At 33.7% G+C, this 18,254-nt stretch overlaps 1 protein-coding gene across 7 annotated transcripts in view; it reads right to left on the bottom strand.

Annotated features, from left to right (window-relative positions):
- Positions 1–18,254, bottom strand: part of LOC108906190 (oxidation resistance protein 1) — a 129,343-nt gene that overhangs the window by 28,919 nt on the left and 82,170 nt on the right. For 5 of the 7 annotated variants that reach the window (XM_023454708.1, XM_023454710.1, XM_023454712.1 and 2 more), the window contains 6 exons: positions 16,718–16,922; positions 10,395–10,835; positions 6,931–7,120; positions 5,353–5,515; positions 5,054–5,287; positions 4,011–4,147 (listed from right to left, as the gene is read on the bottom strand). In XM_023454708.1, the coding sequence (XP_023310476.1) occupies positions 4,011–4,147; positions 5,054–5,287; positions 5,353–5,515; positions 6,931–7,120; positions 10,395–10,835; positions 16,718–16,922 (1,370 nt within the window). Of the gene's footprint in view, positions 1–347; positions 669–4,010; positions 4,148–5,053; positions 5,288–5,352; positions 5,516–6,930; positions 7,121–10,394; positions 10,836–16,717; positions 16,923–18,254 lie in introns of all 7 variants that reach the window. The other 2 variants (XM_023454715.1, XM_023454709.1) reach the window with 2 other exon arrangements.

Genomic DNA, 18,254 nt, shown 5'->3' with positions numbered 1-18,254 from the left:
GTGTTTGTTGTGTACGACAGTGTCGAGGTTGTAAATGAGGGAAAAATCATGCAAAATTGCAGTTTTTTTAAAAAGTAGGAGACAGTTTTGTAAGATTTTTTAATGATTAACAAATAAAAAAAGTTGTGGTTAAATTTCTTGTCAAAGTTTTGGTATTTCTGTGTCAAACAGGAAAAAAATCATGCGACTGAAAAAAATATTACTGAAAAATAAATAATTTTGAGGTTATGTATTTTTACGAGTACAATCACCCTCGAAAATCTTTTGTCCAGTTTCTGAACACCGTCGTCCGTCATTTACAACCTCTATTCCTCTACACCACGTGCAAAGCAACGACACACACATACCCTACGGCCCCCACCGACGCCCCCACTTGGGCGCCCATGGCGCCGACCGTCGCCCCCATGGCCCCAACCGAGGCCCCCACCTGGGCCCCCATCGCCCCCACTTGGGCGCCGACCTGGGCCCCCATTGCCCCCACCGAGCTGATGATGTTGGTGGGGAAGAAGCTGCTGCCAGTGGAGGTGCCGGAACCGTTGGTACGTGGCGAGTCGGTGAGGGGAGGACCCCCGCTGCCGCTGGAATGGGGCCCTCCCGAGGAGCCGCTGTCTTCCGAGGGAGTCTTGTGGAACAGCCCGGTGCCGAAGTCGACCAGGTGAATGGGCGAGCTGGGCAGGCGTTAGTAGAGAGGTAGTTAATGGCTCGGGCTGAGGGTTAGGCTTTGGTACCGATAGAGGTGTAACTTATTGGCGGTTTGTGATGTGGGAGGTTTGTCGTTTTTTGATAGAGAACAGAATCGAAGGGTAATAGTTCCGTTAAATCAGAGTTTTTTAAACGCTTTTGGTGGGATGAGAAGTTATTTAATTTTATTCTTCTCAATGTTCCGGTATTAGCAAAAATTCAGAAGTCAAAAGTATACAGACCAAATCTGAAAGGAGCACATATATTTTGAACATTCTGTAGAATATGTAAGTTTTTCTGTGAAAAAAATTTGGAACAGGAAAGACAAATTTAAATCAAATTTGGATGATTTTTTAACAGAAAAATTGCCGAGAACCTTCAACTTAACTGTGATATTTTGGTTTTGATATTGGTCAAAAAAAAAAAAATTCTGTCGATACGAAATTTCAAATTTGGAAGTTAAAATTTCAAGGTCAAAATTTCGGGTATGAATTTGAAATTGAATGTTTGAATTTGATAAAAGTTCAAGTTCAAACTCAAAATTTTTTAGTTGTGGCATGAAAATTCAAATTGAACTGGAAATTTCAGATTCAACCTCGAAATTTTACATTTAAATTTGAAATTTCAAAAGTTAATTTGGAACAGGAATTATATATATAGGATTAAAATTTGAAACATCCAATTTTGAGCTAAAATTCAAATTTTCGAGTTTCAAATTGAAATTTCAAGCTTAGATTCGAACATACAAATTCAGTCTTTAAAAACATAAGGAAGCGGAATTTTCTTTATTATTATAAGATTTCAAATTCGACTCGAAAATTCAAAAATTTCAATTTCGGTCACAAAATTTTAAATTAAAATTTGAAATTTCTAGTCAATACGAAATTTAAAATTCAATATTAAAATTTCAAGATCCAAATTTTGAGTTAGAATTTGGAATTAGTGTAAGTTTGAAACACGAAATTTCGAAGTCTACCTCACTAATTGCAATACAAATTTTAAATTTCAAGATTTAAAAGTCGAAATGAGTTTCAAGTTCGATATATACATAGAGTTTGAATTTGTTCGGGTTTATATTAAAAATTTCAAGTTTTAACATGAAATTTCAAATTAGAACTTGAAATTTAAATCTTAAAATCGAAATTTCTAGTTCAACCTCGAAATTTTAAATTCAAATTTGATATTTTAAAAATCAATTTGTAATTGAAATTTCAAATTTAGCATTTGAATTTCAAACAACCAATTTTGAAATCGAATTCAAAATTTCAAGTTTCCAACTGAAATCTCAAGCTTAAATTTGAAAATACAAATTCAGTCTTTAAAGACATAAGGAAGTAGAATTTTCTGTATTAAAAGATTTCAAATTTGATTTGAAAATTAAAAAATCGTTCATAAAATTTTAAATTCAAATTTGAAATTTCCAGTCGATATGAAATTTAAAATTCAAAATCAAAATTTTGGTCAGAATTTGGAATTAGTGTTTAAGTTTGAAACTTGAAATTTCGAAGTCTACCTCACTAATTGCAATTCAAATTTTAAATTTCAAGCTTTAAAATTCGAAATGAAAGTTTCAAGCTCGAAATATATTATGTAGTTCAAATTTATGAAATTTCGAGTAAAATTTCGAGTTTTGACATCAAATTTCAAATTAGAACTTGAAATTTAAAGCTTAATATTGAAATTTCTAGTTCAACCTCGAAAATTTTAAATTCAAATTTCAAGTTAATTTGAAACTGGAATTTAAAATTTAGCATTTGAATTTGAGCTCGCATTCAAAATTTCGAGTTTCAAATTGAAATCTTAAGCTCAAATTCGAAAATACAAATTCACTCTTTGAAAACATAAGGAAGCGGTGTCAAAAATACTAAAATAATCTCTTCATAACCATTAAATGAAATGGTGTTTTTTCAAACAAATAAAAAATAGTTTTTTTTTTAATTGAAATTGTCTACGAAAATGTAGAAAAGCCGTAACTTTTTTTTTGGTCCACCAATTTCTTCAAAATTTTCTGTATTATAAGATTTCAAATTCAATTTGAAAATTCAAAAATTTTAGGTTCGATTACAAAATTTAACATTTAAATTTTGAGTTTGAATTTGAAATTAGTGTTTGAAACCCAAAATTTCGAAGTCTACTTCAAAAATTGTAATTCAAATTTGAAAATTCAAGATTTAAAATTGAAATGTCAATTTATGATATTTCGAGTTATTAAAAAATTTGAGTTAACATGAAATTTCAAATTAGAACTTGAAATTTAAAGCTAAATCGAAATTTTTAGTTCAATCTGGCAATGTTATTTCAAATTTAAAAAATTTCAAGCAGCAATATGAAATTTAAAAATTAGCATTTAAGTTTGAAACGACTTGGTTTTTAGGTAAAAAAAAACAAATATTATTTTTAAAAGTTAAAATTTAAGTCATTAATTTTAACTTCAAAGTGTAAGAACCCACAAACTACAGAACAGAAAGCAAACTACAAATAATACTGGATGTTCTATGAGAAAGTGCACAAGATTATAAGGGAATATTCCTCAGGTAAAAAATACTAATCTGGTTTTGGAAAATATTTTTATATAAAAAGTATTTATTATTTTTAAAGCACTGTGTTTAGTTTGTGAATGTCAGTCTAGATAACAATCCACCTGATGTAATATGGCAGTGCGTTAGGCGAGCGAAAAAAACAGCTGTTTTTTACGGTCATACAGGAACAGGGTATGAAAAACAAAATCCAGTTTTAACGAAGAAATTTGAAAAAATCTTCTTTCTAGAGGTCAAAGGTAACCTCCATATAAATACCGCCTTCTTTCAAAGGTAGATCCTTTTAGTTTATTTTTAAAGTTTTTTTAGTTTATTTTTAAAGTTTGTACAGTTTCTCATAGAACATCCTGTATAGAAACAATTTTATAACTATGCATATTATATAACGTCTCTTAACATCCAAATCAAAGTTAAATTGGAAACGACCCAAAAAATTAAAACGATTCCACAAACTCACACGTTCTACTCTACCAAACATACACCTTTACCACCTTGCCACGCAACCCGGAAAACTCCACCTAATCCTAATACTCCGTCCCCAACTTGAAACACCGCTAAATCGGTATCGAAAACTCCTCCTTCTTTTCGACACCTTCTCCTCCCTGCGACAAAGACATTCCCTATTTCGGGCTCTATCCGACAATCTCCACGCATCACGCCCCGCTATATAACCGCTAAAAACAACTAAAAATCGTTTAGGATTACGCCACAAACGCCAATAAGTTAGTATACGGTGTTACGGATTAGGAGAACGTACAAACGGACTAGTAAATGCAAAGCTCGTGTACCAACCTCGAGAACACCTTGGAGAAAACAGACGAATGGTGAACGTCTGCCGCCGACTGAGGATGACTAGGGGGTTTATCGTCGTCTTTTTCGCCGCCGAGGGTTTCCATCCATGATAGGGGATATGACAGTCTTTTTAACATCTGAAAAACAAAAGTTGTTACACTGCGGCGGTTTGACTACGGAAAAATAGTGACGGTTCCCACAAACTTCAAAATTTGTGGGCAAGTGTCAGTTCTATACTCAATGCCTACTATCACAAAGCATTGATTTGTACCTACTGTCGTAGGTGCCTACTGGTACGAAGTATTAATTTGTACCTACTAGCACAAGTGACCTACTGATCTGTAGGTGCAATGTCAGTAGGTACAAAGTAATGCTTTGTGTTAGTAGGCACTATGTAGCAATGACATTTAAGAAAGGACATATATTTTGTAGGTTATGTCTCACAGAGCTGGGACAAAGTAGTGATTGGTGACAGTTGGCAGTAGTAGCAGTTAGCAGTAATGACATTTAACATATGACATATACTTTATAGGTTATGTCTCACAAAACGACCTACTTCAGTAGCTACAAAGTAATGTTTTCAACCAGTAGGCGTTGAATGGCAGTGACATTTAACATGTGACATGTACTTTATAGGTTATATTTCAGAAAATGACATACTTCAGTAGTTACAAAGAAAAGTTTTTAACCAGTAGGCGTTGAATAGCAGTGACATTTGAAGTATGACATGTACTTTATAGGTTATTTTTCACAAAACGACCTACCTCAGTAGGTACAAAGTAATGCTTTGAGCCAGTAGGCGTTGAATAGCTGTCACATTTAAGATGTTGATGACATATATTTTGTAGGTTATACCCACACTCGAAACATGTCTTCATTCAAACAGCTTATTCTTTCGTCGGCCATCTTTGGATGCCACAATAACATTAGATAAAAAAAATTCTACTTCTACATAAAAAAAAAATTATAATTTTTGAAAAATTTGCTGTTTATCGACAAAATTTTTTTTAAATAACATTTATCACGTAACAATCGTTCCTTACCTTATTTTTTCTAGTATCAGCCTTTTCAACATCATCCTTGGTTTCCAGGTTGCTCGTCGACAGGGGCGTGACGCCCATGTCGGCGTCCGAACTGGAATCCAAACTAAACGACACCGAGTTCGTTTTCTTCCTCGCGGGACTTTCCGACTCGTTACCCATACTCACATTTGTAGGAGCTATGGTGATCGGAGGCACCCATTCCTTCGACAGGACTATGTCCGCATCGCTATACTGCTATATCAAACGGGAACGTTTATAAGTACGGATAATTCGGGGCATACGTTAAGATCAGAACGTACCTTTTTGGTGGGGATAGGTACAACGGGGGGCAAACTAGTCTCCCTAATGTCGATCCCTGAATCGTGGCAGCTTTCCTTAGCCAAGCTGTTTTCTTCCTCGTCGATGTGCTCCTCGGCTACGGGCGGGGCCGACAGTACGGGCATTTCATCTGTATCTATGGACCTAGAACGTAACCAAGAGTTACAGTTTGTACAGGGTGGCCCAAAAAAAGTTACAAAATCAAGGCCACCTTTTTTAAATGGAAACCCCACTTTTTTGCATTTTTATTCAATTCTCCATGGAATTCTGATCATTTTTTATGTAACATAACCTATCTTTGATAAATGAAAATTGCTTCAGAAAATGCGCAACTAAAAATATAATTCGACTGGTCCGAGCGATTTTTCAAATAACGAACATCTGATTTTGAAATAAATATATTCCATACTTTTGCCGCTCACTGTATATCGTTTAACAACAGTTACATTATTACCATCAATCATTTTTGCAACTATTAAAAGGGTAATTATATTACAAAATGCCGTTTTAAATAATTTTCTTTATATTGTAGTGCATATTATAAACTGTTTTGAGGTTAGGTGGGGGAGACAATATTGAGTTAATGGAGTAGTAGAGTAGGTCCGATTATTGTGTGATAAAAAAGCAATGCACCTTTCCTTGTACATTTTATGTGAGGGGAAATAGTAAAAAACAGACCTAATGTTTATCTTTTTATTACAAGCTTTTATTTTACTTCTCTTGTTAGTATGGGTCAAATTTTGCAACTGAATTTTAAAAGTTATCCCCAATCGTCTGAGCTGAAATTTTACATACACATTTAGTTTGGATGACAATGCATGGTTAGCTAAGTGATGTCATTCTAAATCCAATATGGCGGACCAATTATTTTGTATGCACCCCCATGATGTAGGTATCAAATGAAAGGGTTTGCTGAGAAGAATACGAAAATAAAATGATGTCACTTAAAGCTTGTTTAAAATTTTTTTTTTATACATGAACTTATTGGTTTTCAAAAATTGAAGATTTATACAAATTTTGATGGTTTCCCTTCAACAGCAAATAAAATTGAAATGTTTTTTTCTTAATAATATGTATTTTTTTAATATTCGATGTGAAGGAATTAGTTCACTTAAATCGGAAATATTTTTATTATTTTAATTTGAAATTTTATTTTACGTGTGACATCGCTAAGCCAAAAATTATGAAAATCATTGCATTGCACCAATTTTTTAAGGGAGATTCTATAAATCCAATGATTCCACGTCCTCCAATAGAGGTCGCCCTAGTCTCTTCGATAATTGGGAAATTGGTTGATAGTTCAAGTTAGGAGACAATTGGATTTTCCAATCAACATAGTTACATGCATTATTTTTTTGTGCAAATAGGTATCTATTTGATCTTAAACAGGTTCTGACTATTGACCTTGTTTATATCTGTCAGTTTAGTGGAATACTGGAACAGTTAGTAATAAAAATTGTGCCACAGGAATAGACTAAAATATACTAAAATTATGGTTTTATAATTTAGACAGTAACGGTTACTTTTAACCACCAAAAAAAATCGAAACAAACACTTACTGCCTGTCCCTAGACGGTATCGCCCAATGGTGGTCCAATAATGATTTTCTCCTCTCCTCTAACGCCCTCTGTTGGACCTCGGCGTCTTCGAGGTTGGTCGGGGTGACGAGATCTCTATCGAAGGCTTTGGGGAAGGCATCGCCCTCCCTCTCTGTACACGAACAGACGGACTCCGCGTCATCTCCGGTAACTACACAGAAAATATCGATACGGTTAGCTACCATGGCATTCAACGTCGAAAGGGAAACATTTTTGTGCCCCTCAGGAATTAAATTTCCTTTTAATACTCTAATAAAAGGAAATGCTACTCAAATGGTTGTCAACGTACTTTGACAGCTGTTAGAGGGTATTATCACGCGATATTTAGATTTAATGTTTCCGACATACGTCAAAGCAGTATATAAAATAATTGAAATAAATTTTGGCCAATCCTGGCCCCGGAGCGCAGAAAATAGTGTATACAGGATGATTTTAAAATTAATCTAAGGTTAAAAATAATATTTAACTAAACTTGTCTCTATTTAGTTATTGCTTTTAGCCGCTAGAGGAAGTCACAGTTAAAATGATATTTGACATGCTAGTACATTCTTCTATTCGCGATAATTTTTAAGATGCAAGCACACCAAGCGGCGAAAGCAGTAAGCTCCGAAACAAGGTAATTTTGACATTGCCGTTCGCGTTTACACATTTATTTGAACAACATTTGTCTTATTTGCCATTATTATTAGTAATTTTGTTATCAGACTGCGGTTATTTCACTTGTGTGTTATTTTATAGGTTTCAAATATTTCATAAATAAATTTTAAGGCAAGTATTTATGTCTACTTTATTTGTCTCTAGCATTACAATGTAATGTACATTTTATTAAGTTATAACTATGAACTTATCCGTTGTGGAATACATTTCCTATTTACATATATGATAACGAAAACTTTTGTTGTATATTAGAAGGAGAGGCAGTTTTTAAGGCTGATCATGTGGTACTATATGGGAAAATTGAGCAAAGTTAATTTAAATTTAGAAATGTATATTATGTCTGCAGACTAGTGCCCTTACTTACTAACAACCCTCATGAAATTCAGGGAGTATTATCTACCGGCAATAATATTTTGAAAATTTCTTCAATGGTTTGATGAAAACTTAATTCTGGATTTTTCTTGGACCATGAAGAGCAACCTTGAACTGAACAATAATAGTTTGACAGTTTCTTCTTTCTATCCATAATTGCTGAAATTTTCCTCACACTATTTTCTTAAAATAACAGTGTTCAAAAAACGAACACTAAATACAGTTTTAAATAAAATACAAAACGAAATGTCACACACTGAAGAAATATTTACCTTGTTTCGCTAGTATCACTTGTCACCGCCAGAGGGCGAGCTCTTAGCTGCATTCGCGAATATAGGTGCCATTTTTTGATGTCGTAATTGAAATAATTGCATTTACTTTACAGAAATGAGAATATCCCCTAAAAAAATATGCTTTTTGTGGGTAGAGTTATTAAGAAAAAATAAGCCACTTTCAAATTTTTTCTTGTAATTTTTTTTATTTTTTCTAGCCATTATTTTTTTATTGCTAGTGTACCTCCTGTACACATTTAATTTTACCTTCTTCGAAAATTTAATTTACTTGATGTTAAAAACTAAATTAAGGTTTTTTAGAGTTGAGAAAATTGTATGTAATAGATATTGTTTCATGAAAATTATTGCGATTTCGATTCTCTAAATCATAACTTTATCAAATTTGAATCTGTGTGATTATTCTTATACATATAGGGAGCATTAAATTAGAAGAATTTGATGAATGATTTAAAAAATTATGTGTTACTAAAAATAGTGACAATTTGGAATAATTATTGTGAAAGGATATTCGATTACAAATTTTTGAACTCTATAAAACATTAATTTATATTTCATAAAAATATAATCAAATTTTTTATGACAGATTTGTATCGATGATAGGTAATACAAATATTTATCGTAAAATTACGCGAAAACTATTAGAAATAAGAAAATATTTATAAGAAACAAAAAAACTGAATAATCTTTACTTTTGGGACAATATAGAAGCTGAAATTGTAGATATCTGCAAAAAAATAAAAGCATATTTAGAGGTTTAGTTTAGGAAAAATATTACATTATTTTAATCAGCCAAAAATTAAAAATATATATTTTCAAAAACATGATGAAGCCATTGGTTAAATTCTGTAGAATTAATTTATATGAACTTAATTTAGATTTACATTTTCCATTTTTTTTAGGCACCTTTGCAATAAAACCATAAAAATCAGGAAATAATTTTCTTATAGACTTTTTAAGAACTTTGTTATAGAAAAAACAATTCCATATTCCATATAAAAATACCTAAGAAGCCAAACGTAAAAATAAACTTACAAAAAAATTGAAATTTTTTAAACTTAATTTTAAGTTTAGCCAATAATGCCTATGCCTTTGAAAATCTGTCGGAATAATATTCGATTTCGCGACTGTGACTGGGACTAACAAACATACAATAGAGCAGGCTGCACAGATAAGATGCTGTAGAATCGAAGTGATGGAGTAACAAAAGCATTTTTCAGCAACGCAACATCCAGTAGCAGCATCTCAAAATAAAGACCGGCGAAGATTTACATTTAAAAAAAAATCCATCCACCACAGAAACAAAATTCCCCTGAAAATGTCAGGTTTTCTGGATTGGTATGGACTCTGCCGAAAAGCACGTTGCTCTGGAATCAGAAGTATCAGACACGGAATCTGAAGAACCCTGTTTAAGTGAATTTCAAAGTATTTTTTCTTTCGAGCTCAGTTTTAATTTGGTCTTTTTATTAGTTATAGACAACTGAAATTTTATTTCTTTAGTTATATTTACTAACGAAAATTTAAGTTTTTTTATTCTTTTTGTCGTTGCAAATAAAATATTAGTCTATTATTATTATTTTCTTAAATTTTCCCGGTTTTCCTACTTCTGTAAATGCAGTTACATTATTTAGGTAACTACAAAGTTCAAAACGTGATATCTATATACAAATATGTACTGGCAAACCCAAGACCACTGAAATCGAACAAAACATAGAAAAGTTACTTGGAAAAAAAATGAAATCTTTTGCCAAGTTTAAACTGACATATTTTTAACTTTAAATTCAGGCGTATAATTTTTGCTACTTCATTTAAAAACCGCCGGCGGGGCCCAGCCAGGACAAAAGGAGGTCCCACAAAGCGCCTACACCGGCCGCATTTGCGGTCGGGGTAGACGACGGATGGGGCCCACCTACGAAGGCTGTCCAGGCCTACACGAGATGAGGCAGGATAAAGAGGGATAATCCCCCTCGATCCCAAATCATTGAGGCCAATTTCTAGCCATGGAATAATGGCATTTAAAAACATCCTGTACACCTAGAGCCTTTTTTCTCTTTTAAGAATTAAAGCCAACAGAAACTTTTTTTATATTTCCGTCAAAAACCTTACCTAGTTCAGGAAACGTCTCGTCCTTGACCATCAACGAATCCGGCTCCTTGTCCGCCTTAGGGTAGTAGATCTCGGGCTTCTCCCCCGAGCTCGACTCCACGTGCCCCACCCTCATGTGTGCTATGTCGTTGTAGATGGCAGCGTTCACCACGAACTCCATCGGCGCTATGACGCCGTACGCCTCCGGCCCGTGCTCGATCACCAGGGGATCGGACACGTTAGGATCGAACATGACGGCGTTGGGGGTGACCAGGAGCACGCCCCCCACCACCCCCTGGCCGTCGGTGATGTGGCGCACGTTGATCTTCAGGAAGCGCTCCCTGAACACGGCGGATTCTTGGTCGTCGGTCTCGGTGCTGGAGCCCTGGGTGCAGGAGGGCGTCCGGACCCTCTCCACGTGGCCGGGCTTGGGGCTGACCGGCCGCAGGTTCTCCAGGAGTTCTGAAAAAAATCGCAGGGTCGTGGAGAACATCGTTTCGTACTGGGCCAAGGCGAGCGCGCCGCCCGAAATGTGTTTATTTATAATAGCCGGCGAGGAGGCGCGACGTGTACTGCCGCCTTCCTCGGCTTAAAATGTGTTAGTTTGAGCGTTTTGGTCGTGAACGTTATTGCGGTCGAGCCGTAGATAACATTTTTATCGCGCCTTTTCCAATTCTACGTGCATTTCAGCGATAAGCTAATAAAATAGTAAAAAGTGTTGAACAAGGTCGAACATTTCGAACATATGTTCGAGGGCCCGCGTTAATATAGACTCCCTACTTCCTCTATCGTTTCCGATAGTCGCTTTGTTCCTGTCGGCAAAACATGTAAATATAGAGGGTGAGTCAGATTTAACTTGGGTCCCGAGAGTACTTTTGGAAATAACAGTTAGATGTCGTGATCCCGTGAACTAAAACCGGTGGCTTGGCGCATGACGTCACGTGGAGAGTGATTTAAGTGGTTCAAGTTTATACTAATTGTTTACATGTCATAAATAGAAATTGGTTTGAATATCACAATAATTACATATTATCATTCAGTATTATCAACACTAATCGATAATACTTGTGGAGACTTTTCAACATTTTTCTTGGATTTCGACATATTATTTGACGAAAACTTACGACTATTTTATTAATCATGGTCTCTAGCCTCGAGCTAATTACAAGTACATTATGACGTTTTAAAATGCCTCGAACAAATCTTAACATTTTTTGTGTAAAATATATATTTAAGCCCGCAAAGTTTCAGTACAGATTTTTTAAAAGTTTTCATCATTTGTAAAATGAACATGATGTCTTTACTTTTTCTATGGTACTACCAAAAACGGCATTTCTTCACTAATTGACAATAATGTTAACCCACCACAGCACTCAAAATTCTAGATCACTTTGTAATACACGACATGAAAACCAAACTAACGAGCGTTCAAATAAAAACGTGGTCAAATTGGTTCTGAAAATTTGGACGTAGGGCGTAGCGTATAGCAAATGAACTTAAACGTCATCTGTTAAAGCGCTGTATTGCCGCTTTGTTATTGAAACTGACAGCTGCTATACAGCTCGTTGAGAAATGAGGTTAAGTTGGTCGCTATAAGCTACGCCCTACGTCCAATGTGTCAGAGCCAACTTCGACCACGTTTTTATTTGAACGCTCGTTATAAAGATAGGTTAGTATGTTATTAACGACAATAAGCATGATGACAGTAAGCAAAAATCACTAAAATTATGTATTTATCTAGTGAAATATGATTCATGGATGATAAAAAACGTGTTTATTTTTATATTATGAGCGAGATTGATATTTTTTATAAAATAAAACTACAAAATACAGCAAACCGCCATGATAGGTTGAACACCAATCAAAGCGAATTACGTCATATCTATGTTAATGTCACTTTGCGTCATTTGTACTTCGATAATATGCAGTATTTACCTTCGTTTAAATATTTTGTTTCCCAACTATCAGTTGCTTAGTTTTGTGTTACTAAAACAATAATCAGGAAACGTTAGGTACCTGAAATGTTTCTAAAAGAAGGAAAGAAAACAAAGCTCAACAACTGCGAGTTAATAAAATATCAAAGAGACTATGTTTGTGATCAAAAGTCTATGCATAAATTGGTGCTGAAATACAAACAACAGTACTGCGACAAAAAACTCGTATTGACTGATGAAGATGACATGAAAAGTTGACGAGACGAGACCAATATCAAAGTTGTTTTTGGCATGAGAAAAATTGTATTTGTCACGAAAGTATGACAGTTAAAAAATAATATGAAGACTTGAAGACTTTTTTATTAAGAATTAAAAGTTCTATGGTAAAATGCAAAACATTTTTAAATGATACTTTTTTCGAATTAAATAAAGCCATTTTACTCATATTTACGCCATTGGTTGTTTAAGGGAGTTGATATTAAAGCATATTAAGGCAACCTATCGAGATACGAAGTGTAGGTACTTTTAGTGCGTTAGTTGGAAAAATATAAAAAATATTTGTTTTTTTTTAAATTTTTTTAAATTTCACCATCCTGTATAGCGAAGAAAATGCATTTTTTGAAAAATATTCGTATGAAAAACTTGCTACTTAATTGCAAAACTACTACCACGTTTTTTCCGCTACGACGTTAAAATTGACTCACCCTGTATGTTGTACATTACTATACAAGGTCAACTAACAAAACATGAAACAGAAGTAGATTAATTACATCCTCAATAATTGTATAAAACCAGCTGTACCTATTTATTAAAATGGGTTAATTTAACGATAACGTACTTTAAAGTCGAGTAAGTGTTTTTTTTACAGAGTGAATCGCATGTAGATGCCAAAAATTTAACCAAAGCTTCCACAAATCAAAATCATGATTTACTCTGTACAAAGAAAGTTTCATGTTTATAAATATTTAGAAATACAGGTACACTAAAATTTGCTATTAAATTCTAACAGCCGGTATTTTTACCATGTTTATTATTGCAAACGGCTACCATTTCCATTACTTATAGGTGCCTAGTAAAAAGATAAAGTGTGTGTAAAAATGTTGAAAGATCTATATCGTAAGCCACGTTTTCGTGACCTGCAATAAATAAAAATAAAGAAGACGCAAACGGCTCGTTCCGAGGGAATGTGTACTTATTTTCAAAATGTTTTCTAGTGACAAGAAAGGGGCATGAAGCCAATTTGGATTCCACAACGCCAGATTTACCAAAAACAGTGCTCAGACAACTAATATTTATTTATACTTTAATGGTAGTTTCTAGGTATATGGATTCAACGAGTAAAAAAAAATAGACCTCTTCGATTTTTTTGAAACTTTGGGATGTTAATATACTTTTAATTTTTCGAGACCCGTGTTTTTTTGTATTCCCAAAAAAAATGTTTCGAGCTCTATGACGCCATGTCAAAATTCACATCGTAACAGCGCTATTCCGAAACTGAAAATGCATATTTTTTTCAAGTAGCCGTCATTTTGGTCCAAATCATCCTATCGAAACGTTTTTTTTCCGAAATGTGCAGAATTTCATCAACTGAATTAGTTCTTTCAGAATTCAAATTGTTTTAAAACTTGAGATAAATGAGAAAAACGAAGTTATTATTTTCAAAATTTATTTTCTCAAAAATAGGCTATTGATTATGTCATATGGTATGAAACTACAACGTTGATGGGTTTTTATTGCATGAATCGTTCAAATGGTTATTTAGAATGAAAAAACCGCGGAGTGCTATTAAATTAGAGGGTGGAAATTGTAGATAGGGGTGAACATGCAAGTCTTACGGTTTTTTGAGTATATCTCGGAAACGAAGCAAAATTTGAGGGTATTGCATAGGAAAAATTTTTTGTGGATAATGAGATTTTCTACCGAAATAACTTATTTAAAAAAATTTAAAAATGTATTTACTGGAAAATATATTAAAAACAATTTAACAAAAAAATGCAAAAAATTCAATTCAACCGAAAAAATGGCAAAGTTTGAACGACTATAACTCTAAGTCTATTTTCATCGCAAAAACTTTTATAACCCATCAATTTGTAGGAAATTTTATATACTTTTTTTTCTATGAAGGAATGCTTATACGTATCTGCTCAGAAAAAATTATTTGCATACAAGTAAAAAAAAAACAAAAAATTGAATTTTTTGCATTTTTTTGTTAATTGTTTTCAATATATTTTGCAGTAAATAAATTTTTTAATTTTTTTAAATAAGTTATTTCGGTATTTTGCAGTAAATACAATTTTTAAATTGTTTAAATAAGCTATTTCGATAGAAAATGTCATTATCTACAAAATTTTTCCTATGCAATACCCTCAAATTTTGCTTTGTTTTCGAGATATACTCAAAAAACCGTAAGGGTTGCATTTTCACCCCATTCCGCAGTTTTCTTTCTGAATAACCATTTGAACGATTCATGTAATAAAAACCCATCAACGTTGTAGTTTCTTAGTACCCTGCTTTTTAAGACATAATCAATAGCCTAAAACCCCACCTTTTATTTTCACCAAATTTGTAAATATTCTTCAAGGTCGAATAAGCCATCTTTTAGCCAAGCAGCAATATGCCATCTTGCTTCGTTCGGGAGACACGGTTTCGAAAATGCATATTTTTTTCAAGTGTCCTAAATCATCCTATCGAAACGTTTTTTTTTTTAAATGTGCAGAATTTCATCAGATTTTACCTGTTTTTTTCAGAATTCAAATTGCTTTAAAACTTTCTGAGATAAATGAGAAAAACGGAGTTATTTATTTTCAAAAATTTTTTTCAAAAACCCCACCTTTTATTTTCACCAAATTTGGATATGTTTTTCAAGGCCAAATAAGCTATCTTTTAGCCAAGCGGCAATATACCAACTTGTTCCGTTCGGGAGATACGGTTTCCAAAAGCCATATTTTTTTGATGTGGCCGTCATTTTGACCCAAATCATCCTGTGGAAGCGCATATAGCTTATTTGGCCTTGAAAAACACATCCAAATTTGGTGGAAATATAAAGTCGAGTTTTTGAAAAAAAATTACTTTATTCTGTTTTTCTCATTTATCTCAAGAAAATTTTAATGTCATTCTGAAAAAATCAGGTAAAAGCTGATGAAATTCTGCATATTTTGAAAAAATGTCTCGTAAAATTCAAAGTAGTAAGTAGTAGCTCAAAGTTTAAAAAAAATCGAAAAGAAGTCGATATTTTTTGCTCGTTGAATCCAAATGGAAACTACCTATTATAATGTAAAGGCGTCCAACTAATTTAAATTACATTTACTACTTTTCAGAAGTCATATTTCGAAAGGTTGCAATGCCCAAATACATAAAATACAGTAATAAATAAACACGTATTCGTTTTTATCAGTCAAGAAAAATAATAAACCGCATTTTTAAACAAACTATTTCTCACAATGCAAACGACTGCATCTGGACATATCGGGTCGCTATTTGCACATTTGCCGTAGAGCGACATTCTGTGTTATTTGCTTACTCTGCTATGCACCGCATACGTAACTTATGAAAATAAAGATAATATTATCCAAGCCTAAGCGCATAAAAATGTTTCCGAGAAAGTGTCGCAAACGGTAAAACGAAAAAGTGCTAGCAAGTGTATGATAACGACGATATGCTTTTTTCGGTATAGGATAAAACGGAAAAATTTCATTGAATATTTTCCGTGCGATTGCTTGCTATAAGTTTTAAACGATCAAAAATAGCGCCAGTCACAACAACGCTTAGAAAAAAAAACATATGTATGGGTTTAGGTTAATGGTCAATTACACATACGCAACGGCTTAAATTAGGGTAACGAGAACAATATGTTTAAGTAAGATTTATTAGCTTTATATTGGTAAGGATCGACAAAAAACTGCGTAGAGTATTGCGACCGCACGCGGAAAAGCCATATACAGGATGTTCGGTAAGTAAGTCAACGTAATTCTACAACTCTTTATCTAATACATACTTATTAATAGAGATATGGATTTCAAAAGGAGATTTACGTTTTGGGTTCTAACTTTGAAAGCACCTTGTATATTTTAATGAAATTTTGGCGTAGTATATTTCACATAAGCCTCAATGGTTTGATTTAAAACCGGACATTTTCTATTACAAGATATCCAACATATATCTTTTGACAGATATGCGTTAAAAAAGTTCGCAAGGTGGTTTCAAAATTAGAATTTGAAACGTAAATCTCGATGTACACCCTTAGGGACTGATTATCTTCGATAGGGGGAACATTAGGAAAAAATGATAGGAAACTTTCGAGAGATTAGTAGAGATACACACCGAAAACCCTGCATCTGGACTAAAAAAAAATTAATACCATAAACTGATAAACATAAACAATTAAAAAAACCTTTTTTTTTTGTTTCTTACCTTTTTCTTCGGGCGGTAGATCATCGTGCGAGTCCTCTACTGGCGTGGAACCTTCCGATTCATTCTCTGCACTTTCCCTGTTGGGTACGTAGAGCTGTTGCCCCGGAAAGATATAGGGCGTCGCTAACCTGTTAAGCTTGGTCAGTTCCGAGGGTGTGGTGTCGAATCTCGCGGCCACAGAGGTCAGCGTGTCCCTGTCTGCGACCTGTAAATAAAAACGGCGCTCTTAGTCGGATTCGTTTTTAGGCTTCGCCCGATGACGATTATATGGTTATTGAAACGTGCGGCCAGTACAACATACATTAAATTTAATTACGTTTATAAACAAGTATACACGAAACAGTGTGTTGGACGTTTGACTACTAATACTTCAGCATAAGGGCGAGGAACTACACTACCAGCATCAAGGAGGCGTTGAAATACAAGGTGTTAGAAGTGTGACTGCCTTAATTTTAACAGACGATAGAATACATTAAAATAAACAAAAAACCGTAATGACATGGGTCCCAAACAACCATTTCCAACTTGAGGTACAAAAGTTCGATTAATTAAGGAATATTGACTGCGTGCATAGAATACCATAAAATAGAATGTTTATCACTTTTTTGAACTTCTTTATCTAAACACTCTAAAAAATAATTATCGTTGTAATAAATTTAAAATTCGATAAAATTCATATCGAGCAAAATGACAATAGCGCGGCGGTTTATTAACACGAGGTACCAAGGTGTCCAGCAATACGCAATTCAGTTGGTATCTGGATTCGACCGTGTCAGAGTGTTTTTTGCGTACCACTATTTCCTTTTCTTGAGATGTTTTCCAGCGAGTGCGCGAAAATTGCATTCGAAGGTGTCGTGTGTGCATCGAAAATGGTGGTGGACATTTCGAGCATATGTTGTAATTTGTTTTGTAATTGTGCGTTTAAAACTTACTGAATTTTGCTTTTTTGTAAGTACTTCAATTATTTTAAAAAACGTATGATTATTTGGATGCCGTGAATCTTTATGTACTTTAGTTACATATTTTTCAAATTCATAATTTGATTAAACGTTCTTATTGTTTTAAGAGATTCATAAATACTCGAGCTAAAATTGTCTTGAAATTTACTAAATGTTTCACAATAGCTGTTTACATTTTTTCCGTAGGACAAGTCTGCAACGTGCACAATAACAAATATCAATAATAAACATTTTGAAAAGTAAAGAGAAAAAGTGACAAGTGACAAGCACGAACGTCAAGCTGTTAAGGGCCCCATATTCTTTAAATAGTGTTTTCCGCAAAGACAAATAATTTCAAACATTTAATAACTGAATAATCTAAAGCTTATCAAATAATAGGAATGTTATGTCATGCCACCTGAGTATTTTCAAAGACGCCGGCCGCAGTAAAACGAATAAACAGGTGCAAAAAACGATCAAACCATTAAGGTTTTAGGTACTGAAATCTACGAAAATACTATCTTTTTTATATATAATTCCACATGTAAATATTCTTATAACATTTACTTGCTTAGTCCTACATATAAAATTGTTTACTT

The sequence above is a fragment of the Anoplophora glabripennis genome, unplaced genomic scaffold, assembly GCF_000390285.2.
Source record: "Anoplophora glabripennis isolate ALB-LARVAE unplaced genomic scaffold, Agla_2.0 scaffold379, whole genome shotgun sequence".
In the NCBI taxonomy this organism is placed as follows: Eukaryota; Metazoa; Arthropoda; class Insecta; order Coleoptera; family Cerambycidae; genus Anoplophora; species Anoplophora glabripennis.
The sequence above is the reverse complement of the archived record's forward strand: the minus strand, read 5'-3'. Positions and strand labels throughout refer to the sequence as shown.